Genomic DNA, 26,054 nt, shown 5'->3' with positions numbered 1-26,054 from the left:
TCATCTGCACTATGCTGTTTATTGTCACATTACCCATGGGACAGGGGCGGACAGGGAGGGGAGCCTCCAGGCGGAGAGGCGGAAGGAAAGGGGAGGTGGGAACTCTGCCTTCCTCCAGGCTGGTGCCTGTGGGAGCTCGGCCACCAGCGGGACACCCTTAGATGCAGGCACAGTGCTGGGTGAGAAGGTTGGGCACCGTCTCGTACTTGAAAGAGTAACCTCCATCCGAGGTGGTGCGAACGCGTAGGGACCTCATGGTCCCCGGGAGAGCAGCGCAGCAGGGCTGAGCCCCTGGCACCAACAACAGGGGCTGGACAGGGGTAGGGGGCGCCCCAGGGACAGACAGGGGCAGGTTGGGCAGGGTTGGCAGCCCACAGCCCCCGTGACAGTAGTGGAAGATGAAACTGGGAGGGTGCACGATCCACCGGTCCCAGCCCAGCTCCTGGAAGGAGATGTTGAGGGAAGCTCTGTGGCAGTCGGAGTGCACAGCGGGTTCCTCCGGGGGCCTCTGCAGCAGGCGCAGCGCGGCGGGGGACCAAGGCCAGGGCAGAGGGGCGGTGGAGCGTCGGGCCCTCTCCCCTCCGCTGGGTGGCCTGGCCCGAGTGTGGACCACCAGGAAGGGGGTGGCCTCGGGCCGGGCTGAGCAGGAACAGAGAGGACAGCGCAGCAGCAGCACCAGGACTGGGTGGGTCAACAAAGGGAGGGCAGAGGCGGCCAGGTGCAGCACAGCCCAGCGAGGGGGCGCCTGGCCCAGTGACATGGGCACAGCCACAGGACCCCTGGATGACAGTGCCAGCAGGTCCAGCAGGGGCCCAGAGCTATTGGCGGCTGCCATCCCCTGTCTGTCCAGTCCCGTGTGGAACCACAGCTGAGCTGAAGTCACCTGGCGGCTGCGTGTGTGCTGGGACGGCCGGAATACATATGTGAAGAGGCCCTCCTCAGCCTCCCGGGCCAGCTCTCCAGCAGCTGGCTCGTCCCCACAGCTGGCACCTGCAGGAGGCAGAAGGAAGGGAGAGGGCAGCCCTGACTGGCAGAACCTGGGACCCCTCCTCCTCAGCAGGCAGGATCTGGCTGCCACTCAGGAGCCTGCCAAGCACTCGGTTCTGCCCAAGTCTTGGGAGAATGGAAGGACGCGCCCGCTCCCCATTTGTTATTCCATTATCAAGGGACTTTAAAAATACCAGACGTAAAAAAATAATAATAATAAAAACTAAAAAAAAAAGGGAGTTCCTGCTGCGGCTCAGTAGTAACAAACTCGACTGGTATCCGTGAGGACACGGGTTTGATCCCTGGCCCTGATCAGTGGGTTAAGGATCTGGAGTTGCCAAGAACTGAGGTATAGGTCACAGACGAGGCTCAGATTCCACAGATTCCACGTTGCTGTGGCTGTGGTGTAGGCCAGCAGTTGTAGCTCTGATTCAACTCCTAGACCCCTAGCCTGGGAACGTCCATGTGCCATGGATGCATCCTTAAAAAGACCAAAGAAGAAAAAAAAGAAAAAAAAAATACATTTCCAACTTCTCTCTGAAGTGGTTTTAGCAATCAATATTTTCATCAGCGATATGTAGGCGCTTTCTCCGTTCTCCAATGCCTGGAATTGTTAGTTGGATTTAAATTTTTGTTCATCTGAGACTATGAAATGGTACTTTGAATGATGTGTACACAGGCATTTGCTGTATTAGTCTTTATATCTTTTTACATGTCAGAAATATTGCATGGAAAATTCTTTAAAATAGGGAGTTCCCTGGTGATCTAATGGTTAGGATTCAGTGCTTTCACCACTGCAGCCCAGGTTCAAACTCTGTTCTGGGAACTGAGATCCCACATCAAGTCACCACACGCCATGGCCAAAAAGAAAAAAGAAAAGAAATTCTTTAAAAAGACCAGTTAGGATTCCTCCTATGTCTCAACAGGATGGGCAATGTATCTGGAGAGCTGGGATGCAGGTTCAATCCCCAGTCCAGCACAGTGGGCTAAGGATCCAGTGTTGCTGTAGCTACTGAGTAGGTCACAACCATGGTTGAGATCTGATCCCTGGCCTGGGAACTCCATATGCTGTGAGGCAGCCAACATAGAGAAAAGAAAAAAAAAAAAAGAAAGAAAGAAAGAAAGAAAGAGAGCAGGTTAACAGCAAGAGGGAGGAGGAGAAAGGATACAGCTCAGAATAAAGGACAGTTCTTCCTAAGAAAGTAGAGTTGGCATCCTTACCCTGAAAGGCATATAGACTGTACCAAACAGTCATGAACCAGCACTAGCTGAAGTACTGACAATTGAAGCTGCACTGTTAAGTGGATTATCTCATTATAAACCTCACGACAGAAAAATAATGTATATATTTTAAAGCTGGGTCACTCTGCTGTACAGCGGAAATTGATAGGACATTGTAAATCAACTGTAATTTTAAAAAATAAAAAATAGGAGTTCCCGTCGTGGCGCAGTGGTTAACGAATCCGACTAGGAACCATGAGGTTGTGGGTTCGGTCCCTGCTCTTGCTCAGTGGGTTAACGATCCGGCGTTGCCGTGAGCTGTGGTGTAGGTTGCAGATGCGGCTCGGATCCCGCGTTGCTGTGGCTCTGGCGTAGGCCAGTGGCTACAGTTCCGATTTGACCCCTAGCCTGGGAACCTCCATATGCCGCGGGAGCGGCCCAAAGAAATAGCAAAAAGACAAAAAATAAAAATAAATAAAAAATAAAATAAAATAAAATAAAAAATAAAGTCGATCCCTCAAAAATAAGTAATAACTCGGATTTAAATTCCAAACAAAATACAAATAAAATAAACCTCACAATAATTGATCCATTTTGCAGATAAGAAAACTGAGGGTTAAAAAGACGAAGTGCCACTTAACCACTACGTGGCCAGGCTGGGATTCTGCCTGACCCCCTAAAGCCGCACTTTCACTCACTGTGCCTCACGGGTGTCAGAAGCGCAGGGAGAAAGGGAATACTCTCTGAGAGAAAAGTGGACCAGATTATGAGAGAGTCTATCCAGGAGTTCCCACTATGGCTCAGCCTGACTAGTATCGATGAGGACACAGGTTTGATACTGGCCTCTCTCAGTGGATTAAGGATCTGGCGTTGCCGTGAGCTCTGGTGTAGGTCACAGACGCTGCTCGGATTCTGCATTGCTGGGGCTGTGGCATAGGCCAGAGGCTACAGCTCTGATTCGACCCCTAGCCTGGGAACCTCCGTATGCCACAAGTGCAGGTGCAGCCCTAAAAAGACAAAAATAAATAAGTAAATAAACAAGAAAGTCTAGCCAAAGGGGGGCTTTACTCATTGAGTCAGTGGAACACAGGGAGGTGAGAAGGAAACTCCCAAGCTTCCCAACTAATCTTTCTTCTGCATTCTAGATACCTTCTCAAGTTTCAGTTACTTGGGACTAAAGAAACAGTGTTTGGAGTGGGGAGCAAAAGCAAAGATAGAAGGAAAGATGGCAGGAAGGGGCCCACACCCAGATATCTCCTTCTAGGGACTCTTGGCCACCCAATCCACTGTCTCCCACATGCCCCCGATGAGCCACACACTCTAGATGCCCCATCTCACTCCACCCTGAGAGGTAGGAATTACCGCCCATCTTACAGAAGAGGGGACAGAGGCTCAGCAAGGTTCAGTAACTGGTCCATGGTTACAAAGCCAGTTGAGTGGCAGGTCTGGGATTCAAATCCGAACAGGCCTGGCTCCCAAGCCCATGGTATGCCACACTGTTTCTCAAAGTCAAGGTGCCAGTTCCCCACCCTCATTACCTGTAGCCGGGAAAAGGATGGCCTGGGAGACATCCTCCTCCTCGGGCTCAGAGCCCCTGCGCATGAAGCCCCCCACAGCATGTCTTCGGGGCAGACGCCTGACTCCAGGATCCCCACCTTCCCCAGTCACTGCCGGGGGTCCCAAGGCATCCAGGAACAGAGCCCTCACCTTGGCCAGGACAAGCTCCCGGTCCAGCTCCGGGCCCTGGCAGCCATGCCCACTCCGTGGGGCCAACAGCAAGAGGAGCAGCTGAGGCCACATAGCTCACTTGGCCCTGCCAACGGTGAACCCACACCCAGCCCTGTGCCCCTTCTGTCAGGGTCTGCCCAGGGCCTCCCCAATCTCCCCTCCCCATCCCACCAGCCGCCCTCTTCTACCTTTCTCACCCCAGTCTTCCCAGCCCTTCCCACGCCCTGCAGTCCGAGTTGCCCCTGCCCATGGCATTGAGACCTCCTATCTCTGACGCAGATGTCTGTGGCCCTGAGCCTTATCTCCCACTCCCGCCAGGAATGTGGGGGTGGGGGTGGGGGCGGGTGAGGCTTTTCACCCCAAGTGACCTGACCCACACATACAACTCCCTGCCCCCCCTCCCTCAACACACACACAAAGTTACAACCCAGCATCCAGCACAGAGGTGACATCAGGTGGGACAGGAGTCTGGAAGCTGGGGTCTGCCAACTCCTAAAAAAGTTACTTGTCAGGAAGATAGGACAAGCCAGGCCCTCGGACCTTCAGGGTCTCCTTTCAACCAGGCAGCTGCTGGGCCAGTCCTGGGGGGAAGGGCTGGGGCATGAGCTAGAACTGGGGGTAGGGTGGGGGGCAGGAGGTCCCCCCTGCTCTATACTTAGCCTGGAGGAGCCTGTCTGGGCTCTTGTCCTCCAGCTGTGTCATCAGAGAATATTTTTGGGATTGGCAGCTGCAGGCGCCTCTGCCACTCAGGCCCAAGCCTGGCGGGCGGTTGGGGACCTGGCGGCTGGAGGTGGGAGGGAGGAGGGGAAGGGGCCCTGGCTGTGGGAGGGGACTGGGAAGACTGGCTCTCCAGAGCAGGAAGCCAGGCCGCAGGCAAAGGAGGCTGCGGGGCCCCTCGCTGGAGAGGCAAACAGGAAGGACTGCCCCCTGAGCCCTGGGTCCCCGGCCCGGGAATCGCCGCCACCGCAGAGCCGCAGCTCCCGGCCGAGGGTAAGGAGACGAGCCGGGAGCGGGCGGCCAGGGGAGAGTTCCGCGGGCCCCGTCACCCGGTCCCAGGCGAGCCCCGCCTCCCGGGCTCCCGCCGCTGCGATGAAGGCGGGCTCGGGGGATCAGGGGAGCCCCCCGTGCTTCCTGCGCTTCCCGCGGCCCGTGCGGGTGCTAAGCGGCGCGGAGGCCGAGCTCAAGTGCGTGGTGCTGGGGGAGCCGCCGCCCACTGTCGTGTGGGAGAAGGGCGGGCAGCCCCTGGCGGCCTCGGAGCGCCTGAGCTTCCCGGCGGACGGCGCCGAGCACGGCCTGCTGCTGAGCGGCGCGCTGCCCACCGACGCGGGGGTTTACGTGTGCCGCGCCCGCAACGCGGCTGGAGAGGCCTATGCAGCGGCTGCCGTCACCGTGCTGGAGCCGCCGGCTCCCGAGCCCGAGCCCCAGCCCGCCGAGGGCCCGCTGCCGCCGCCCGGGGCCGGAGAGGGCGCCCCGGTGTTCCTGACGGGGCCCCGGTCCCAGTGGGTGCTGCGGGGGGCGGAGGTGGTGCTGGAATGCCAGGTGGGGGGCCTCCCCGAGCCCACGCTGTACTGGGAGAAAGACGGGATGGCGCTGGACGAAGTGTGGGACAGCAGCCACTTCGCGCTCGAGCCGGGCCGCACCGAGGGCCGCCCAGGAGCGAGCCTGGCGCTGCGCATCCTGGCGGTGCGGCTGCCGGACTCGGGCGTCTACGTGTGCCACGCCCGCAACGCGCACGGCCACGCGCGGGCCGGCGCGCTGCTGCAGGTGCACCAGCCCCCCGAGAGCCCGCCCGAGGACCCCGACGAGGTCCCCAAGCCCGTGGTGGAGCCACTCAAGTGTGCGCCCAAGACCTTCTGGGTAAACGAGGGCAAGCACGCCAAGTTCCGCTGCTACGTGATGGGCAAGCCTGAGCCCGAGATCGAATGGCACTGGGAGGGCCGCCCGCTGCTCCCCGACCGCCGTCGCCTCATGTACCGCGACCGCGGTGGCGGCTTCGTGCTCAAGGTGCTCTACTGCCAGGCCAAGGACCGCGGCCTCTACGTGTGCGCCGCTCGCAACTCGGCGGGCCAGACGCTCAGTGCTGTGCAGCTGCACGTCAAAGGTACCGCGGCGCCCCCGGGCGGCCAGAGCCCTGGGGAGGGACCTCCAGCGTCCTCCCAGACCCTTCCCACTCCAATCCCACTCACTGCCCAGAAGATGGCGGGGCTAAGGAAGGTCGAATATTAAAATGCCATTTCCCACCCACCTCCCAGCCCCCAGGGATTCCGATTTAATTGGCCTCCAAGTCCTCCGAGAACATCTTAGCAGCCCCCCCCTCCCCAAGATTGTGAAGCAGAAAGTGGAAAACCACTCTTTAATAAAGGACTTCAAGGAATGATAGATGTACAGACCCAGAGGGGCCCAGAACTCTTGTAGTCCAGTGGTTTTCAACCTCTTTGTTATTTTCACTGAACCCCCAGTGGAAATCCCATCTGGGGCCCCACTATCTAAGGCAGATGAAAGGATCAGTTTATTTTATTTTGCTTTTTAGGGCCACACCCGCAGCATATGGAGGTTCCCAGGCTAGGAGTCAAATCAGAGCTGTAGCTGCCAACCTATGCCACAGCCACAGCCACATCAGACCCGAGGGGTGTCTTCAACCTATACCACAGCTCAGGGCAAGGCCAGATCCTTAACCCACTGAGCAAGGTCAGGGATCGAACCTGCATCCTCATGGATGCTAGTCAGATTCTTTTCCACTGAGCCAGGAAGTAATCTCTGAAAGATTTCTCAGTCCAAATGTAGAACATGTATTTACAAAACGAACCAGTGAGAACAAGGGGTCTTTTTTATTGAATATACAGTTTAACATCCATAACCAGGTCTAGTCTGTGAGCCCTGTGGGGAAGGCCTAGCTGCAGGCCTCACATTGAGAAACTGCTGATTTACAACAAAGGACAACTTGAGCGAGGGGAAAAAAAAAAAATGCCCTGCAGTTTTTGACTATTCTTTCATTAGACTGCTCTCCAGTTTTGCAAGACGAGGAAAGTGAAGGAGAGGAAATTTATATTTCAAAATTGAGTCCCCATCAGTGTCTAATAAATGCTTACCTTGCTCATAAATAAAAAATTCAGGAGGGGGAAAAAAAAAAAACCTCTCCACACTCACAGTGAAAGTTAAAGCTCTCCATAAGTTAAACCTCTCCAACTCACAACATTATACCTTCACTAGTTATTACCCAAGGTTTCCCTCAGAGGAAAAAAAGTTGGCACATCCCCTGAGCCCTGCCTGGCATGCAGTCAGGCGTGCAGCACCTGTGCTGCCCTGGTGGCCTCTCAGGTACAGTCAATGTGCACAAACTAACCCCCTGGACAGAAAATAGCCCACGGTGAAGGCAGAGCTTCCAGAGCCACCTGGCAAGACAGTCATGCTCCCCCATCAGCCCACCTGAACCCACCAGCCATTTCTATCGTCATGCTTTTCCTTTGTTTGGTTTTGTTTGTTTGTTTGTTTGGGGGGCCGTACCTGCAGCATATGGAAGTTCTCAGACTAGGGGTTGAATTGGAACTGCAGCTGCCGGCCTACGCCAGAGCCGCAGCAACACCAGATCCAAGCCACATCTGCAACCTACACTGCAGCTCACAGCAAAGCTGGATCCTTAACCCACTGAGCAAGGCCAGGGATCAAACCCGCATCCTCACGGATACTAGTCAGATCCATTACAGCTGAGCCACAGCAGGAAGTCCCACCATCATGCTTTCTTTTTGTAAAATGCAGTTTTGAAAGTAGATAAAATGCTTTCACAATGAAATGCAGCTCAAACCCTTGCAGAATTTTGTGGCGTGCCTGTGAGGGGCCCCAGGAAACAGTTTGAAAATCACTGATGTGGTCCAAGCCTTTCCATCCCTTTCTCTGCTTTACAAGTAAAGAAATTGAGGCCCAGAATCCCAAAAATGGCCTTAGGCAAGGTGGACATGGCTAGTGAGTGTTAGGGTCAGATGAGAATTTGGGGTCATCTGACTTCCCTTCTGGGGGTTTCTGTGATGCCACAGTGCCTGCTGGCTCTGGGAGAAGAGCAAACTGGCCTAAGCTAATGTGGGTTTAGGCAGTGGCTGATGGGAGGAGAGTCTTTCTCCAGGTCTGGCCCTCTCCAGAGCCTTCTCTCGGCTCTCCGTTCTCCACAGAGCCCCGCTTCCGCTTCACCAGGCCCCTGCAGGACGTGGAGGGCCGGGAGCATGGGATTGCAGTGCTGGAGTGTAAAGTCCCCAACTCCCGCATTCCCACGGCCTGGTTCCGCGAGGACCAGCGGCTGCTGCCCTGCCGCAAGTACGAGCAGATCGAGGAGGGCGCCGTCCGGCGTCTCATCATCCACAGGCTGAAGGCGGATGACGAGGGCGTCTACCTGTGCGAGATGCGTGGCCGGGTGCGCACCGTGGCCAACGTGACGGTCAAAGGTCGGCTGGCCAGCGGGAGGAGCCCGGACCGAGGCAGGCGGATGCCTAGACCGCAAGCTGATGGCCTCCCCTCTGCATCTCAGGGCCCATCCTGAAGCGCCTGCCCCGGAAGCTCGACGTCTTCGAAGGAGAGAACGCGGTGCTGCTGGTGGAGACGGGCGAGGCTGGGGTGGAAGGGTGCTGGACCCGAGATGGGGAGGACCTGCCTGCCATCTGCCAGAGCAGCTCCGGCCACATGCATGCCCTGGTCCTGCCAGGGGTCACCCGAGAGGATGCTGGCGAGGTCACCTTCAGCCTGGGCAACTCCCACACCACCACTCTGCTCAGAGTCAAATGTGAGGGCATGAGAGCCCCTAGGCAGACTCCTCCAGGGCTGGACAGAGGGTCAGGGCCAGCGGGTGACCAGATGCCAGAGGCGGGGCTGGTAAAGCAGATCTAAGGTCAGAGGGCTGTGGGAGGCCGGAGCAGGGCTCAGATGCAAACCCTGCCTTTGTCTCAGGCATCAAGCACAACCCTCCTGGCCCCCCGCTGTTGGTGGAGATGTTTAAGGGCCACAAGAACACAGTCCTACTGACCTGGAAGCCTCCCGAACCAGCTCCTGAGACCCCCTTCATCTACCGGCTGGAGCGGCAGGAAGTGGGCTCAGAAGACTGGATCCAGTGCTTCAGCATTGTGAAAGCTGGCGCTGTGGAGGTGCCCGGAGACTGTGTGCCCTCCGAGGGCGACTACCGCTTCCGCATCTGCACCGTCAGCGAACACGGCCGCAGTCCCCACGTTGTGTTCCACGGGTCTGCTCACCTCGGTGAGTCGGTCCTGCCAGCCCGGCCTATCAGCAGCTGTACCCCAAGTCTTGCCCTCCCCATCACCCTCCTCCCTTCCCTGGCCCTCAGTCCTTGGCCTGTTATCTGTCTTCTACCTGCCGATTTCCCCCTCTGCGCCCCCCCCCACCCCTGCCCCGGTTCTGATGGCTGCAATCTGTCCCCATCTCAGTGCCCACAGCTCGCCTGGTGGCTGGTCTAGAGGACGTGCAGGTATATGACGGGGAAGATGCCGTCTTCTCCCTTCATCTCTCCACCATCATCCAGGGCACCTGGTTCCTTAATGGGGAAGAGCTCAAGAGTCATGTGCCAGAGGGCGAGGTGGAGCCTGGGGCCCTGCGGTACCGTGTGGAGAAGAAGGGCCTGCAGCACAGACTCATCCTGCAAGCTGTCAAGCACCAGGACAGCGGGGCCCTGGTCGGCTTCAGCTGCCCAGGCGTGCAGGACTCAGCCGCCCTCACCATCCAAGGTTGGTGCTGGTGGGGACCAGGGTGGGCAGACAGGATCAAGGACATAGAAATCCCTTTGGCAAAATGAGGCAGATGCTGGTCCCACTTTTCACATCTGGGCAAGGAGAGTACAGAGCACCTGCGGTGAGCTCCGATAGAAAGCTTAGTGACCCAGAAGGCCTGATTCCAGCGCATGCACAGCATAGAGGAAACTGCTTGTCATTTTCATCAGCATCGTTTTGGGGAGCACTTTTCGGTTTGCAAAATTCTGTCATATTTGTCATCTCAGAGACACAGACCCAGGAGGCCCCTGGTCCTTGACTGCTTCGTGTCCTGTCATGTAATCAATAATGCTATCAGAGCAACTTCCTGTGTGCCAGGCACAGCCCTAGGCACTTTACGTGTGTTAATTGGCACAGTCCTCTCCGCAGCCCTCAGGATGGACTCTTTTGTCATCCCATTTTACATATGGGAAAACTGAGGCACAGAACCTTTCAGGGTCTTGGCCAAAGTCACAGAGCTAATGAGCTCTAGTGTTGGATTACGGACCCAGGGTGTCTGGCTCCAGAATCACACGCTGTCCCCTGGGGAAACAGGGAGGGTGAGGGAGTAAGGTTTCCTTAAGGACAACAGTTCAAAATAGGGGTCTGGGGAGTTCCCGTCGTAGTGCAACGGAAGGAAATCTGACTAGGAACCATGAGGTTGCAGGTTGATCCCTGGTATTGCTCAGTGGGTTAAGGATCCAGTGTTGCTATGAGCTGTGGTGTAGGTCGCAGAAGCGGGTCAGATCTGATGTTGCTGTGGCTGTGGTATAGGCTGGCAGCTGTAGCCTCTGATGGGATCCCTAGCCTGGGAACCTCTGTACGCCATGGGTGCAGTTCTAAAAAGCAAAAAATAAATTAAAACAAAACGAAACAAAAAGCAGGGGTCTAGCATTTGCCACTGCACCATTGCTGGAGTTTGTAAGGCCAATCAAGGAATTCCTCAGTGCCCACAGGCGGAGCCTCGAGGCAGTAAGTTGCCAGCATCCCGTGAGGGGGGCAGAGTAAGAAATAACCAGCAACCAGAGCAGCATTTCTAAAATGGAACCCAGGGGGATTCTCCTATGGCGCAGCAGGTTAAGGATCTGACATTGTCACTGCAGCAGCTTGGGTTGCTGCTGTGGCATGGGTTCGATCCCTGGCCCGGAAACTCCCACCTGCTGCAGGCGAAGCAAAAAATAAAGAAAGAAAACTAAACTAAACTAAAATGCAACCCAGAGTCGCCAACATCAGAGCCATCTGGAGGGCTGGTTTAAAGTGCAGATTCCCAGGCCCTTGCATGCTCAAGGGGAGGGGCCTAAGAATCTGAATTTTTAGCAGCCTCCCTGAGAATTTTTATGCACACTAAAACCACTGCTCTGAAGAGTTGGTGTGTAAAAGCAAAACTTTTTTTTTTTTTTTTTGGTCTTTTGCCTTTTCTAGGGCTGCTCCCACAGCATATGGAGGTTCCCAGGCTAGGAGTCGAATCGGAGCTGTAGCCGCCTGCCTACGCCAGAGCCACAGCAGTGCGGGATCCGAGCCGTGTCTGCAACCCACACCACAGCTCACGGCAATGCCGGATCCTCAACCCACTGAGCAAGGCCGGGACCAAACCTGCAACCTCATGGTTCCTAGTCGGATTCGTTAACCACTGCGCCATGACGGGAACTCCAGCAAAACTATTTTTTAAATCTCAGATGCATCAACAGCAGTCACCTGGCCTGATGTGCCCACCCCCCTACCCTGAACCCAGGCCCCGGAGGGGGTGCTTACTGGGGTAGCGGAGCGCGGCTAAGGCACTGCATGTGACCACGCCTCTCTATGCAGAGAGCCCGGTGCACATCCTGAGCCCCCAGGACAACGTGTCGTTGACCTTCACGACCTCGGAGAGGGTGGTGCTGACCTGTGAGCTCTCCCGGGTGGACTTCCCAGCGAGCTGGTACAAGGACGGGCAGCGGGTGGAGGAGAGTGAGTCGCTGGTAGTGAAGATGGATGGACGCAAACACCGCCTGATTCTGCCCGAGGCCCAAGTCCAGGACAGCGGCGAGTTTGAGTGCAGAACGGAAGGGGTCTCAGCTTTCTTCAGCGTCACGGTCCGAGGTCAGGGACCACAGTAGCCTGGGCTCCCTCAGCTGAAGCTGATCCTGAGGCTGTGTGACCCCTGCGCCCTGGCCTACCTGCTTGGGGTGGGGTGTCCCTTCTGGGGAAGGGGTGCCCTGGTGGGCTAAGGGATATGATTTCAGATCACACTGCTCATGCGTGGCCCTCTAGCACACTTGACCCCCACATACCCTCTGCTGGGGAAGAGTGGGGGAAACTCCATTCAATTAAGGGGAGGGGGAGGTGAGAGCCAACATTTGTTGGGCACCTGCTAGCCACATCCTGGGCTGAATACTAAGAAAGTACACTCTCACTTAATCTTCACAACTAGATGCGTGGCAATATAGCTCCAATCACAGGGGAAGAAATTGAAGCTCAGAGAGGTTATGTATCTTGCCCAATGGCACACAGACAGAAAACACCCTAGCTGGGTTCACATCCAGAACTGCTTATTCCACCGCCCCAGGCAGCCAGAATCAAAGGGAAGCTTTAGATACAGTGGTCCAGAAGTTCTAGAAGCCAGTCTCTGTTCTGGCTTCTTCAGAAACACCCTGAAAGCCTGTTATAAGTGCATAGCCCCAGGGTCTTCCAGCCTCCTGAGCCAGAATATCCAGCATGGAATCCACTCTGAGAAGACAACTCGATCTTTTCACTTTGAGTGGAAATCCTGTTTCAGCCCCATTGCCAGGAGGTCCTCTGACCCCTGCCTGAATGGCCCCAGTGATGGGGAACTCACTACCGATAGGGAGCACTGTCCCGCTGTAGCACTGCTAAGTCATTCTCACCTCCTGCCTGACCTGGGGCCAGGCACTGGGGGCTTCATTGTAAAAGCAGCAGCTAGCATGACCCTGATGTGATGCAACGGAGACCTCCTCACAGTCTAGACAAAGGCCTTCTGTGTCCCCACCCAGCCCCCTCTGAGCCTCTGGGGACTCACAGAGCATTCAGGTGCCACGTGACCTCCAGTCCCACCTCACCTGTCGCACCCTCAGTATTCCATGTCATTGCACAGCCTGGCCTTAACCCTCCCAGTGTCCTCCCGGGAGACTGTCTCCTGGCCAAGTGGCCAGCATGGGCTCCTGTCTCCCACGTGTGGGTGTCTGTGTGACCCCATCTCTGTTTCCCCCCTCAGACCCCCCAGTGCACATCCTGGACCCCCGGGAGCACGTGTTTGTGCATGCCATAACATCGGAGTGCGTCATGCTGACCTGTGAGGTGGACCGGGAGGGCGCCCCTGTCCACTGGTACAAGGACGGGCAGGAAGTGGAGGAGAGCGACTTCGTGGTGCTGGAGAACGAGGGGGCCCATCACCGCCTCGTGCTGCCTGCTGCCCAGCCTCCGGACGGGGGCGAGTTCCAGTGCGTTGCTGGGGACGAACGCGCCTACTTCACTGTCACCATCACAGGTGGGGCTCTGGGTGGGCTGAGGGCGGGGAAGGTGTCCCCTGCCCTTGCCCCCCGCAACTGTCCCTGCTTCCTTCCCCCTAGATGATCACACGCCCTCCCCTTTTCCTCCCCAACCCACGGTCTGCACCCTGAGGTTCAGTCACCTACAGAAAATGCATTGTCATAAACATACCAGTCACAGCCACACAAGTCATCGCACAGGGAAGCCTACCTTCTGTGTTCTGAAGACCCCTGTGGAGGGACCTTTAGAGATGGCAGTGCTACCATGGGGCAGGGTGGGGGGGGGGGGCGGTTGAGTCCAGGCACTAGAAGGGGTCTGGGCCTGCAGGAGACCCAGTCCATCTGGGCACCCAACCTTCCTCCCCCCAGTCCTGCCCTTCATACTGTCCCTGTCCCAAGCCAAAGAATGTCATGTTTCTAGAGCTGAGGCTGACACCATGGTCCCCACTGGGCCGCTGTGACCCTGATGTGACTCTGGTCATGCCTCCAGCTATGGGTCCAAGCAGCTGTGAGCCACGGTCCAAGGGAGGCCTCTCTTCTTCAACACGCAGCCCACTTTGCAGGAGTAGGGAACAGGCGTGGATCAGGTGGGGCAGCCGGGCACCTCGGCCCTTGCCCTTGATGCCCGGCCGCGCTGTCCCTGTCCTCCAGACGTCTCCTCGTGGATCGTGTACCCCAGTGGCAAGGTATACGTGGCAGCCGTGCGCCTGGAGCGCGTGGTGCTGACCTGCGAGCTGTGCCGGCCCTGGGCCGAGGTGCGCTGGACCAAGGATGGTGAAGAGGTGGTGGAGAGTCCGGCGCTGCTCCTGCAGAAGGAGGACACCGTCCGCCGCCTGGTGCTGCCCGCCGTCCAGCTGGAGGACTCCGGCGAGTACTTGTGTGAAATCGATGATGAATCTGCCTCTTTCACCGTCACTGTCACAGGTGTGGACCCACCCCAGCTGCCCAGGGTCACCAGGGGAGCGGTTCTGAGCCTTTGGGGGAGCTGGCCGTAGCCCCTAGCCAGGACACTGGGGAGGATGGGGGCGGGACTGCAGGTGCATGGACTGGGGTTTCTGCCAGAAGAGCCCAGGGTCCCTGTGTGAGTAAGCAGCCTCCTCTCCTCGCTCAAGGCCAAGAGCAGCTGTGCTCCATGGGCTCATTTACCAAGCACTTGCCATGTGCCAGGCACTGCATCAGGCGGTGCAGGTCACTGGTGCATAAGGCAGCTGTGGTCCCTCTTGTCAGAGAGCTGCCCGTCTAGCTGGGGAGGCAGCCGTTAACCAGGGGTCGCAAACGGGCCATCCCTAGGGCCCCATCCAGCGCCCAGATGTGTTTTGTTTGGCCTGCAGAGTCTTACCAAAGTCAGGACAGTTCAAATAACAACCCGGAGTTATGCGTCCTCTTGAAAAAGCCGAAGAGCCGGCGTCTCTGGTCCCGCTTCCCCCCGTGGCGATGAGCAGCTGGCGCTGAGTAGCAGCTGCCCCCATAACAGGGGGCCCACATTCCTCGGTCCCATCCTCCCCGCCGTTCCTTTTTTGCCTCCCCCCAGATCGCTTCAGCCACTGACCTAACCTACCTACCTGGCCGCTGTGGGCATTTGAGTTTGCGACCCCTGCGTTTAACCAATAAACACGCAAATAAATGTACAGCGACACCTCGTGACAAAGTGCTGTGAGGGCTGAGGACTCAAGAGGACAGAGCAGGAAGTCAAGGAGGGCCTTGGGGAAAGTCACCATGCCACCTGCAGGCATCAGCCCTGGCTCACAGACACACACGCACACCTCTGGCAGAAAAGCCAGGCACAATAGAGGGTCTTAGAGTGGGGATTGCTCAGTGTCCCCATAGGGTGCAGTGAGAGCCCAAGGCTGGGGGCTGCTAAGTGTTTAGTGGACCGACGGTGTCTTCAGATATTTGGAGTAGGGGCCGAGTTAGCTGAGTGGCGGTCAGGGTTTGGGCTGAAAAGGTGGGGAGAGAATATCCAAAGTGGGGAGAGCCCAGGATGACTGCGGCAGAGCTGGTTCAGTGCCGGAAACTGGGGGCTGCAGCCCAAAGCGCCAGTCCCAGTGTGTATGTGACGGGGTGGGGAGTGTGTGCCTAGGCAGGTCTGGGTGGCACAGGAGAATCCCACTGGCTGCACTGGAGTGACCTCTTGCTGCTAGCACCGTCAGCATGTGGTGGTCCTCTCCCCTGTCTAGCTGGGCTCCTCAGGGCCCCCGACTCCCTGCACCCCAGATAGTGCAGCCTGATGCGCACAAGCTGCGACATCAGAGACACCTTTCCACACACATTCTTCCCTATAGTGAGTCCCTTCAGCATCTCCCACCCTAAGCCCTGGCCAGACATAATGGCCACAGCCACACACATGCCAGTCCACACTTGGCCTCCGCACAAAACACCAGACTCTTCACGGGGAAGCTCACACAACACACCACCTTGGCTGTGGACCAGGAGAATCAAGTTGGATGCCAAGCTGAGACCCCACGGCCATGCAGGTACCCCAGCCCCATCACTGCACCCTGTCCTCACACCACTGCCTCCATCATCTACCCCACCTCTCAGGAAGCCTCACCCTGCAATCTACCGCCCCTACCGGGCCCCAGAGAACCAGCTTGCATCCTCTAGACTCTCAGAACAAGCCCATTTAGGGAGGCAGAGGCAAGGCTGTGGGCACATCTGCCTACACGTGCCTCTGTAACGACCTAGATGGGGAAGCTAGCAGTTCCACAGCCCAGCCACAAGGGGGCGAAATGTTAAAGGAGCGCTAAAGTGTCCTGGAGACTTGATTCTGGAAGAACTCTGAGGCGTGGAAGCTTGGGCATGCCCTGGGCTCAGCTCCAGGATCGCCTCCAACATTGACATGGCTCATTTCTGTGGAAGACTGGCCAGTTCAGGGGAGTTGGAGATGAACTCCTAGAATCAGCGGTTAACATCCCTCGGGGAACTCTTAGACAGATGTTGGCAACTCCTACGCTCATTACTGAGTTTCCTGCATGCCTTAGCTTGGAATCCCTGCCACTGCTTATAGAGTCTGAGCCTCTTTTACCAGACAGTAGTTCTCCCTCCTGCCCTTGAGTAGGTATAGCTAGCTGCGACCTTGAGGAATTTACTTAGCCGCTCTTGTGGCTCAGGTTCCTCATCCGGGAAATGGGAATAAGACTATGTTGGCGTTTGCCGATGCCCTAGTGGTTAAGGATTCAGTTGTCGCTGATGTGGCTCGGGTTCAATCCCTGCCCCAGGAACTTATGCATGCCATGAGCCCCCCACCCGCCCCCTGCAAAAAACCCACAAAAAATTATACCTACGTCCTAGGATTGCTATGAGGATGTAAGGTGCTACTTACAACTGTTCCTGGAACTTTAGGAAGTAGCACATAAGGGCTGAGGACTCAAGAGGACAGAGCAGGAGGTCAAGAAGGGCCTTGGGAAAAGTCACCATGCCACCTGCAAGCGTGTTTTGTGCGGAGGCCGAGTGTGGACTGGCATGTGTGTGGCTGTGGCCTTCCCTTAGCCACAATTCTGAAATTAAAAGGAAAAAAAAAAAAAAAAGCCTCGCAATCAAAAGGCTTTCTGTAAATTTGGTATCAAAAGCCACTTCAGGAAAACCTGAGCTTAATTCTCTGAAACTATTGCCACTTTTCGGTTATCCTGCTTAGGGCGGATATGTCTGTATGTTACACTGCAGAAGTGTTAGTGTAATTGATTATGGAGGGGTGTCGCCATGGGGGCTGAGGGAAGTGATATATGATAAATGCACCGTTTCTGGAACCAGGAGCATTCTGGATTCTGTAACAGGGACTTCAGATTGTGGACTATTGTTCCTTGTTATTATTATCCTTATTACTCTTGTGGTTGTGGGTGACAGGGACTCCCTGCTACTGGACGGCTCCAGGGAGGCTGACAGTGAGTTTGTGACAGCCTGTGGTTGCCCCCATTCTGCAGAACCCCCAGTCCGCATCATATACCCCCGGGACGAGGTGACCTTGGTCGCCGTGAGCCTGGAGTGTGTGGTGCTGATGTGTGAGCTGTCTCGGGAGGATGCCCCCGTGCGCTGGTACAAGGATGGGCTGGAGGTAGAGGAGAGCGAGGCCCTGGTGCTGGAGAGTGACGGCCCCCGCCGCCGCCTGGTGCTGCCCGCTGCCCAGCCGGAGGACGGGGGCGAATTCGTGTGTGACGCCGGAGATGACTCAGCCTTCTTCACTGTCACCGTCACAGGTGGGCAATCTCTGGGACAGACACCCTAGGGAGGTAGAGAAGCAGGAGGCTGAGGAACAGATACCCAACCCTCCCACTTCCTGCGCCTTCTCCCCACCAGGCCCCCAAGCTGGTGCGCACAGCCTTCCCTTTGTCCAGTCTTCCCTCCTCCCCCAGGCCCTCCTTCTCAGCCATCAGAGAGCCCTGGCTTGCTCAGAGCAGGGGGGGGGACAGTGACAGAGGCCTGGCGGAGAGCTCAGCAATCAGGATCATTCGTCCATTCATTTATTCAACAAATACTTTGTGCTCTGCACTGTTCTGGATGCTAAGAGATATAGCAGCGAACCAAGAAGAGAAACCCGTGTTTATGGAGCTTGCAGATAGCAAATAAGTAAAATAGATGGTTTTTCAGGTAGTGATCAGTGCATTGGAGGCAAAGCAGGGAAAGGGGGTAGGAAGTGGGGGCCAGGTAGGGGGGGCTGTGCACTGGGGTCAGATCTGGCTGTGAGTGTGGGTCTGCCTCTTTCTGTCCATGTGAACTTGGGCGAGTCAGTTCCCTATAAAGATGCCTCAGGTCCTCGTATATAAAGAGAAGCTGGGAGTTCCGATTGCAGCTCAGTGGGTTAAGAACCCAACTAGTGGTGTTCCCCTTGTGACCTAGCAGTTACCGAATCTGACTAGCATCCATGAGGATGCGGGTTCGATCCCTGGCCTCGCTCAGTGGGTTAAGGATCTGGCCTTGCTGTGAGCTGTGGTGTAGGTCACAGGCGCAGCTTGGATCTGGCGTTGCTGTGTCTGTGGTGTAGATCTGATTCACCCCCTAGCCTGGGAACTTCTGTATGCCATAGATGTGGCCCTAGAGGCCAGCAATAAATGAATAAATGAACAAATAAATAAATAAATAAGTGCCAGTGAGAGGGAGTGTCAGGGGTAGCTGAGAAAAGGGCTGCAGTGTGCTTAGCACAAGGCCCGCCCACAGTTAAGTGCCCATGAATTGAAGGTCCTTCTGTTCCCAAGAGCTGCACTGCAAAGGGAGAGGGCTGAGAACCTAGCGGTGAGGCAGGTGGAGCCCACTCACCCGTCTCGGTCCACCCCCCAGCCCCCCCAGAGAGGATTGTGCATCCAGCAGCTCGTGCCCTGGACCTGCAGTTCGGGGTTCCAGGGCGTGTGGAGCTTCGCTGCGAGGTGGCCCCAGCTGGGTCCCAGGTGCGCTGGTACAAGGATGGGCTGGAGGTGGAAGCATCAGACGTCCTGCAGCTGGGTGCTGAGGGGCCCGTTCGCACCCTGACCCTGCCCCATGCTGAGCCTGAGGACGCCGGGGAATATGTGTGTGAGACTCGTGATGAAGCTGTCACCTTCAATGTCAGCCTGGCTGGTGGGTGCTCCTGGCCAGCCCCGGGGAGGGGGGAGGCGGGGGCATTACCGAGTCAACACCACCGCCTCTCTCTGTCCAGAGCCCCCTGTCCAGTTCCTTGCCCCAGAGGCAGCCCCCAGCCCGCTCTGTGTGGCCCCCGGGGATCCGGTGGTGCTGAGCTGTGAACTGTCCCGGGCTGGCGCCCTTGTCTTTTGGAGCCACAACGGGAGGCCAGTTCAGGAGGGCGAGGGCCTGGAGCTCCATGCCGAGGGCCCCCGCCGCATCCTCTGCATCCGGGCTGCAGACCCGGCCCATGCGGGCCTCTACACCTGCCAGTCCGGGGCAGCCCCGGGGGCTCCCAGCCTCAGCTTCACTGTCCAAGTGGCTGGTGAGTATAGCCTGGGCAGGAAACCTGAGAATTGCACCCCCAAACCCATGAGTCTCCCCTTCTCCAGCGCACCTTGCCCTCCTTGCCCCACTGCTCTCAGTCCCTTTCCCCATTTTGCTTCCCACTGCCCGCCCCCAGCCCTTGAATCGCTTCCTCACTGTGACCCCCAGCTCTGACCCCACAGAGCCCCCTGTGCGGGTGGTGGCCCCCGAGGCGGCCCAGACCAGGGTTCGCAGCACCCCAGGCGGGGACCTAGAGCTGGCAGTGCACCTCTCCGGGCCGGGGGGCCCTGTGCGCTGGTACAAGGACGGGGAGCGCCTGGCGAGCCAGGGGCGGGTGCAGCTGGAACAGGACGGGGCCAGGCAGGTGCTGCGGGTGCGGGGGGCACGGAGCAGGGACGCTGGGGAGTACCTGTGCGACACGCCCCAGGACAGCCGCATCTTCCTCGTCAGTGTGGAAGGTAACACACCCTTTGGGCCCCGGCCCCCAAAGGACCGCAAGCCTGTACCCTTCTGGGTCCCCTCACCCCCCACCCCACCTCGCTACCTCTGGCTCCACATGCATGCATAGCTTTGGGTGAGAGCTCAGGGCTCCCTTTCCCAGGTACCTACAAATAGGAGGCAGCCCAGCCCAGTGGTTCAAAGCAGGGCTCTGGAGTCAGAGCTCCCAGGTTCCAATCTGGATTCTGCTTCCCAGTAGCTGTGTGACACTGGCGAGTTGCTTAACCTGTCTGAGCCCCAGCTCCAAAGTGGGGAGAGAGTGCTTGTCCTATAGGGCTGTCATGACAGTTACATGAGATAAATTGGGACCATGGTAAACCATCCATTATTATTAGGGGGTCAGAGAGGTGGGTGCCAGGGCAGCATTGAAAGGAGCTGGCTAGGAGTGGCAGGGAGTTGACATCTTGTCTTTTGGGACATCTCATGGCTGACACACAGCAGGTCCTCAGGAAAGTTTTGTTTAATAATTGGAGGATGCAGGCCTGTATCCGGAGGTGGGGATGAGAAGGAGGGAGGGAGGAAGACCCAGCCCACCTCACCATCTGGCCCTGCCCCCTCAGAACCACCGCCAGTGAAGCTGATCTCAGAGCTGACACCCCTAACTGTCCACGAGGGTGACGATGCCACATTCCGGTGTGAAGTCTCCCCACCAGATGCCGATGTCACCTGGCTGCGCAATGGGGCTGTTGTCACCCCAGGGCCCCAGCTAGAGATGGCCCAGAATGGGTCAAGCCGCACACTGACTCTGCGAGGCTGCCAGCTTGAGGACGCAGGGACCGTGACTGCCCGAGCAGGGGGCACAGCCACAAGTGCCCGGCTCCATGTTCGAGGTTTGGTCCTGATGGAGACAAAATGGTCTTGTTTCTGAACCTATTCTCCCAGCCCCAGCCCTAGCAGGGGGACAGATCCCTAAGAGGGAGCAGGGAGGGGGTCAGCTTCCAGGCTCCTCTAAGTTCTATGGCCCCCTCTTCCTTCCTCCCCAGAAACGGAGCTGCTGTTCCTGCGGCGCCTGCAGGATGTGCGGGCGGAGGAAGGCCAGGACGTGTGCCTCCAAGTGGAGACAGGCCGAGTGGGTGCAGCAGGGGCCGTGCGCTGGGTGCGAGGGGGGGTGCCCCTCCCCCCCGACTCCCGCCTGGCCACAACGCAGGATGGCCATGTCCACCGCCTCCTCATCCATGGCGTCGTACCAGCCGACCAGGGCACCTATGGCTGCGAGAGCCACCACGATCGCACCCTGGCCAGGCTCAGCGTCAGGCGTGAGTGCCCCGTCCTCTCCTAACACACACCTGCCCCATGGCACAGCCTCTCCTGGCTGGCCCAGAGCCCCTCAGACCCCCACCAAAGTGCCCCTCACTGCAAGGCAAGTTAGCCCTGGCTGACCCCCAGGAGTGTGACCTGAAGCATCATGCCCAAAGCAAAACTTTTCTTTTTCTAATGTTTTCTGTTTACCTTAGAAGTGCATGTGAATTTCGCATTCCATTTCATATGTCCAAGTTGGCTTTGCTATAAACATAAATATTATACTCCAGAAAGACTTGCCGTGTTTATCCCTCAGTTGTCTGCCCGAGGACGCACGGGTCCAACTGGAAAGCAGGGATGGTTGGCAAAGGGCACCCCTACCCCCAAGACAGAGCACACTCTATTAACTGTGTGACCTCAGGCAAATTACTTACCCTCTCTGAGACAGGTCTTGAAAACCGTGCTGATCCTTACTTCAAGAGGCTTTGGGAACATTAACTGTGATAATATGAGAAACACTCACCCAGAGCTTCGTAAATGGTTTTGGGGGGTGACTTGTATTCTCTGAATGTATTTCATTCATTTAATCACAATAAATCCCATATCTCAATGCTATTAACATTGCGCAGCTGGAGAAACTAAGGCCCAGAGAGGCCAAGCAGTTTGCCAAAGATCACATAGCACACAAACATGTGGCAGAGCTAGGGTCCAGTCCTGATGTGTCTGCCTCCAATTCTGTTCTCCTTCCAGTATCACAGCCCCCCCCCAAACCTCTCACCCCCCCCTAACCACACATCACCCCCTTCCTGTGTCCCCCTCTCTTAACTCTCTTAAGCCCCTTTCTCCTCACAAGTCAACCGGCTCTGCTCCCTTCTTTCTCGTCCCTGGTTCTGAACTTGGTTCAATTGGGCCTTACAAGACTGGGCCAAGCCAAGGCGTGTGTGGGGCCCCGGGAATCCCTGCCCAGACTTGGAGCATCACCCTCCCTCTTTCCCCATCTCCCCCCACCAGCAAGGCAGCTAAGGGTGCTGCGGCCTCTGGAGGATGTGACCATCACGGAGGGGGGCAGCGCCACCTTCCAGCTGGAGCTATCCCAGGAGGGCGTGACCGGGGAGTGGGCCCGGGGCGGCGTCCGGCTGCAGCAGGGGCCCACGTGCCAAATTCACACAGAGGGCCACACTCACCACCTGGTACTCAGTGGCCTGGGCCTGGCCGACTCCGGCTGTATCTCCTTCACCACGGATGCCCTGCGCTGTGCGGCCAGACTCACTGTGAGAGGTGCTGCCTCTGGAACTGCTGCCTGCCTGCTGACTGCTCTGGGTGTGACTCTCCTGATCGCACTACCTGTGTGGCCCCCACTCACCTTGCCTGTCCCAGTGTGGCCCTCACTGACCTCCCTGCCAGAGTGTGACTCCCCTGGCCTTTTGGCCATGTGTGGCCCCAGGGACTGCCCTGCCCAAGTGTGACTCCACTGACCTTCCCACCCCTGTGGACCACTGACTGCGCCACTGTGAGATGCCCATGCCCGTGTGGTCCCTGTTGTCTGCCTGCCTGACTGTGGCCCCCATGACCGCTCTGAATGTGAGCCCACTGACTGTGCCTGCCTGCTGTGGCCCCTCTGACCACCCCAAAGATCCACTGACTGTGCCCGAGAGTGACTCCACTAGCAACTCTGCTTCAGTGTCCCCCAGTCATGCTTCCAGCCCTGGTGTGTTCCCCACTGACCACAAAGCTCTCAGGTCCCCCATTGCTCCTCTGACCCTATGGTATCCCCCGCTGGCCAGGGTCTCCTGCCTATTCTGACTAGCGTGTCCCCACTGATCATGCCTGCCTGTGGGTAACTCCACTGGCATCTCTGCTCCAGTTTCCCCCATGCCTCTCTAGCCCCAGCAGGTCCTCCATTGACCACCTTAATTGTGACCCTCGTCTGGCCATTCTTGCCCCATTGACCAGTCTGATCCTTCTGTGCCCCCCCCCACACACCACCACCACCACTGAGTGGCGTCTGCTTTGGACCACTTGTCTCAGCATGCCCCCACTCACTGGTCCCTCCAGTGATCAACTTGTCTAAAAGGTGCCCGCAAATGACCCCTTGAGCCCAAGTGTATCCTCCTTCTCCTTCCCCCAGAGGCCCCAGTGACCATTGTGCAGGGGCCACAGGACCTAGAAGTGACCGAGGGCGACACAGCTACATTCGAGTGCCAGCTTTCCCAGGCCTTGGCTGACATCACCTGGGAGAAGGTCAGATCTCACCTGGGCATCACCTGGGAGAAGGTCAGATGCCCACTTGGGCATCATAACAGCAATAACAACTCCCCAACAGAATAGCTAATACTCAGTGAGCAATGTGCTTGGCACTGTGCTAATATTTACTTTACATTTAACCTTCTAACCCTTACAGCAGCCTTAGGCAGCAGGTCATATTATCTCCATATTATCCATAAGGAGACATGCTTAGTGGGGTGAAGCACTGCCCAGGGGCCGACATAGAGCCCATATTTGAATCCGAGTTTCCTGATTCCAGAATCCACGCTCATGGCTGGTATGATCGGGACAGGATGCTAGGCTGCCCATCCCTCTAGAGCCCCTTCTCAGCCCTAACGTCCCTAAAGGGTGACACTTTCCCAGTGAGACTCCTGGCGCCACCTGGAAGAGGCAGACAACTCTACCCCATAGCATAAACGTGCCTCGAAACCGCTTGGCATCAACAGGGGGCGCCGCTGCCTACCGGGGCTGCGGCCCTCTGGTGCCCAGCCTAGTTCACCCTTTGCAATTCCGGCCCCTAGGACGGGCGGCCTCTCACTCCCAGCCCTCGGCTCAGGCTCCAGGCCCTTGGCACACGCCGTCTTCTCCAGCTGCGGCGCTGCGGTCCCATGGATGCCGGAAACTACAGCTGCACCGTGGGGATGGCCCGCGCCGGGCCCGTCCACCTGGTGGTGCGCGGTGGGTACGGGGAGCTGCTCGGGCCGGGAACTGCTGTGGGTGAGGGCTCTGCGGATCTGACTTGCCAGGGGGACCAGCTTTGGTGCTTCTAGGGAAGGGGCGGGGCGTGGGCGTGGTAGGGTTCCGCCCCCTCTCTCCACCCCGCCCGCCTCACGCCCCCTGCTCCGCCCCAGAGCGCAAGGTGTCTGTGCTCTCGGAACTCCGGTCGGTGCACGCTCGAGAAGGCGACGGAGCCACATTCGAGTGCACCTTGTCGGAGGTCGAGACCACCGGGAACTGGGAGCTTGGAGGCCGCCCGCTGAGACCCGGAGGGCGCATCCGCATCCGACAAGAAGGTCTGGCCGACTTTCTACCCACTCTGGCCCCTCGCTGCGCCGCCCCCAGCTCAGACAGACCCCGCCCTACTAGAATAAGTACCACCTCCAGCTCGAATGGGCCCGCCCCACGACCCAAGGAGCGGTCTCTCGGTCTTTTCCTAGACCCCTGCTCTGGGCTCTCGTCCCAGACCGCCTCTTCCCCATTGGCATCCCAATTCCGCCCAGCCCCGCTCTCATTTACCGCGTCCGAACCGACCCGGGGACCTACTCTGGCCACACCCTCATCCCCGAACCCCCACCAGAGGCGGCTCTGGCCTCGCTAGCGCCCTCCTCACCCCCAGGAAAGAAACATTTTCTGGTGCTGAGCGAGCTGTGCCCGGAGGACGCTGGTGAGGTCCGCTTCCAGGCGGGATCCGCCCAGTCTGTGGCTCAGCTGGAGGTGGAGGGTAAGCAACTGGGGCGGGGACGGCCTGGAGTGGGCACCATTTCCACCTGGGACTGGCAGGCTGGCGGCTGATCCTAGGAACCCTGCCTCTCGCCACCCCTTCCTCGCGGGGCTCTTCTGGGGCGGGTCACAGAGGGCAGTGCATTTCCTGGGGAGGAGGAGACTTTGGGTAGAGGGGAGAGAGAAACGGGCTGGTGGCATAGAGATCTAAGACCGGGAGTGGAGGTCGCAGCGGAAGGAAGATGCGTCTCTCCTCTTAGGGACCCTGCGTGTCCCTAGTAACTGGAGCCCTTGTCCTCCACCCCCAGCACTGCCTCTCCAGATGTGCCGCCGCCCCCCTCGCGAGAAGTCGGTTCTGGTCGGCCGCCGGGCGGTGCTGGAGGTGACCGTGTCCCGCTCGGGGGGCCAAGTGTGCTGGTTGCGGGAGGGGGTCGAGCTGTGCCCGGGAGACAAGTATGAGCTGCGCAGCCATGGCGCCACCCACAGCCTGGTCATCCATGACGTGCGACCTGAGGACCAGGGCACCTACTGCTGCCAGGCCGGCGCAGACAGTGCCCACACACAGCTGCTGGTGGAGGGTGAGTAAAGCCAATGGCGCAGAGGTCAGAGAGGCAGGCGGCTGGCCAGGGGGTGTCCTAGGAGCTGGTGGGCTGAGACACACCTCCTGCAGGTTTTCCACAACTTGAGATGGCAAGTTGGCTCTGAGATGTGTTGGAGGTGGGGGGTGGGGGATCACAGCCAGGGCGGAGGAGAGACAGCCTGTGTTCTCCACAGGAACCACTTGGTTCCTGCAGCTGTTCCCACCTTTCTACGCCCCTTCCTGTCTGAGCTTCCCCTCACTCCCTTTTGTCTCTAGACCACGTTTGGCTCTCCTGAATGCCCCATTTGTACCCAAGTTCCTCTCCTTCCCACCTACCAGCCCCTGGTCTGTGCCCCTGACCTGCCCCTCATGCTCTCCTGCTTTCTGCTCAGCTGGCTTCTTCCTGTCTCAGTGAGGCTCCACATCAGCCTGGGCAGAGGACTTCTGGGCTGGGCCCAATTTTTTCCTCTCCCGCAAAGGAGATGCCCCACCTTCCACCTGAATTTCTGCATCCCCTGTCTTGGCCCACCTCTACCTGTACCACCGCCACTTTCCTGCCCCCACAGACAGCCTTGACAGAGGCCTAGAAAGAGTAGGGCAGAGGGTGAGGACTCAGCTCTTCTCTGTGGGTGCCCAGGCTCTGCCAGGGGATAAGAAGGTGGTACCCACTCTCTCCCTAGCCCCACTCGCAGTCATTCCTCTGCAGGTAGCTAGGAGGACCGAACCTGGCCAGGCGGGTGCCCTTGGACAGCGTGGAAGGCACATGCCCTTACCCTGGGAAGGGGTGGGAGGGAGGGGAAGCAGAAGTCTTGGGAGACAATAAAAGTGGTACGGCCCCTTTCCTGGCTCTCTGTGTGATGTTGGAGGACAGAGTTTGCCTAGAGCCCCTGTGCAGTGAGTGACACAGGGAACCAAAGGCTGCAGCACTTTCATCTTGGCCCGTGGAAGTGCCAG

General features: G+C 57.8%; 2 protein-coding genes across 8 annotated transcripts; one reads left to right on the top strand and one right to left on the bottom strand.

Annotated features, from left to right (window-relative positions):
• INHA (inhibin subunit alpha) lies at nt 1–4,202 on the bottom strand. Its single transcript, XM_047773614.1, has 2 exons — nt 3,747–4,202; nt 1–990 (listed from the first exon to the last, which is right to left on the bottom strand). Exons 1-2 carry the CDS (start codon nt 4,006–4,008, stop codon nt 158–160), a joined length of 1,095 nt encoding a protein of 364 aa, XP_047629570.1. The 5' UTR covers nt 4,009–4,202; the 3' UTR covers nt 1–157.
• Nucleotides 4,203–4,354: 152 nt separating this feature from the next.
• On the top strand, nt 4,355–25,886 carry OBSL1 (obscurin like cytoskeletal adaptor 1). Of its 7 annotated transcripts, XM_047773610.1 has the most exons (22): nt 4,355–4,391; nt 4,790–6,037; nt 8,100–8,369; nt 8,453–8,704; nt 8,869–9,171; nt 9,360–9,656; nt 11,484–11,756; nt 12,889–13,161; nt 13,814–14,086; nt 17,083–17,355; nt 18,434–18,709; nt 18,789–19,076; nt 19,261–19,536; nt 20,137–20,406; nt 20,560–20,832; nt 21,827–22,093; nt 22,944–23,056; nt 23,602–23,758; nt 23,932–24,093; nt 24,417–24,521; nt 24,829–25,098; nt 25,377–25,886. In XM_047773610.1, the coding sequence occupies exons 2-22, from the start codon at nt 5,026–5,028 to the stop codon at nt 25,394–25,396; spliced, it is 5,703 nt and encodes a 1,900-aa protein (XP_047629566.1). In that variant the 5' UTR covers nt 4,355–4,391; nt 4,790–5,025; the 3' UTR covers nt 25,397–25,886. The 7 variants fall into 7 exon arrangements, with proteins under 7 accessions (XP_047629566.1, XP_047629562.1, XP_047629563.1 ...); XM_047773606.1 differs by lacking the exon at nt 4,355–4,391 and having other exon boundaries at nt 4,749–6,037; nt 25,807–25,885; XM_047773607.1 differs by lacking the exons at nt 4,355–4,391; nt 19,261–19,536 and having other exon boundaries at nt 4,749–6,037.
• The last annotated feature ends 168 nt before the right edge of the window (nt 25,887–26,054 follow it).

Source organism: Phacochoerus africanus, chromosome 3, assembly GCF_016906955.1.
Source record: "Phacochoerus africanus isolate WHEZ1 chromosome 3, ROS_Pafr_v1, whole genome shotgun sequence".
In the NCBI taxonomy this organism is placed as follows: domain Eukaryota; kingdom Metazoa; phylum Chordata; class Mammalia; order Artiodactyla; family Suidae; genus Phacochoerus; species Phacochoerus africanus.
The sequence above is the reverse complement of the archived record's forward strand: the minus strand, read 5'-3'. Positions and strand labels throughout refer to the sequence as shown.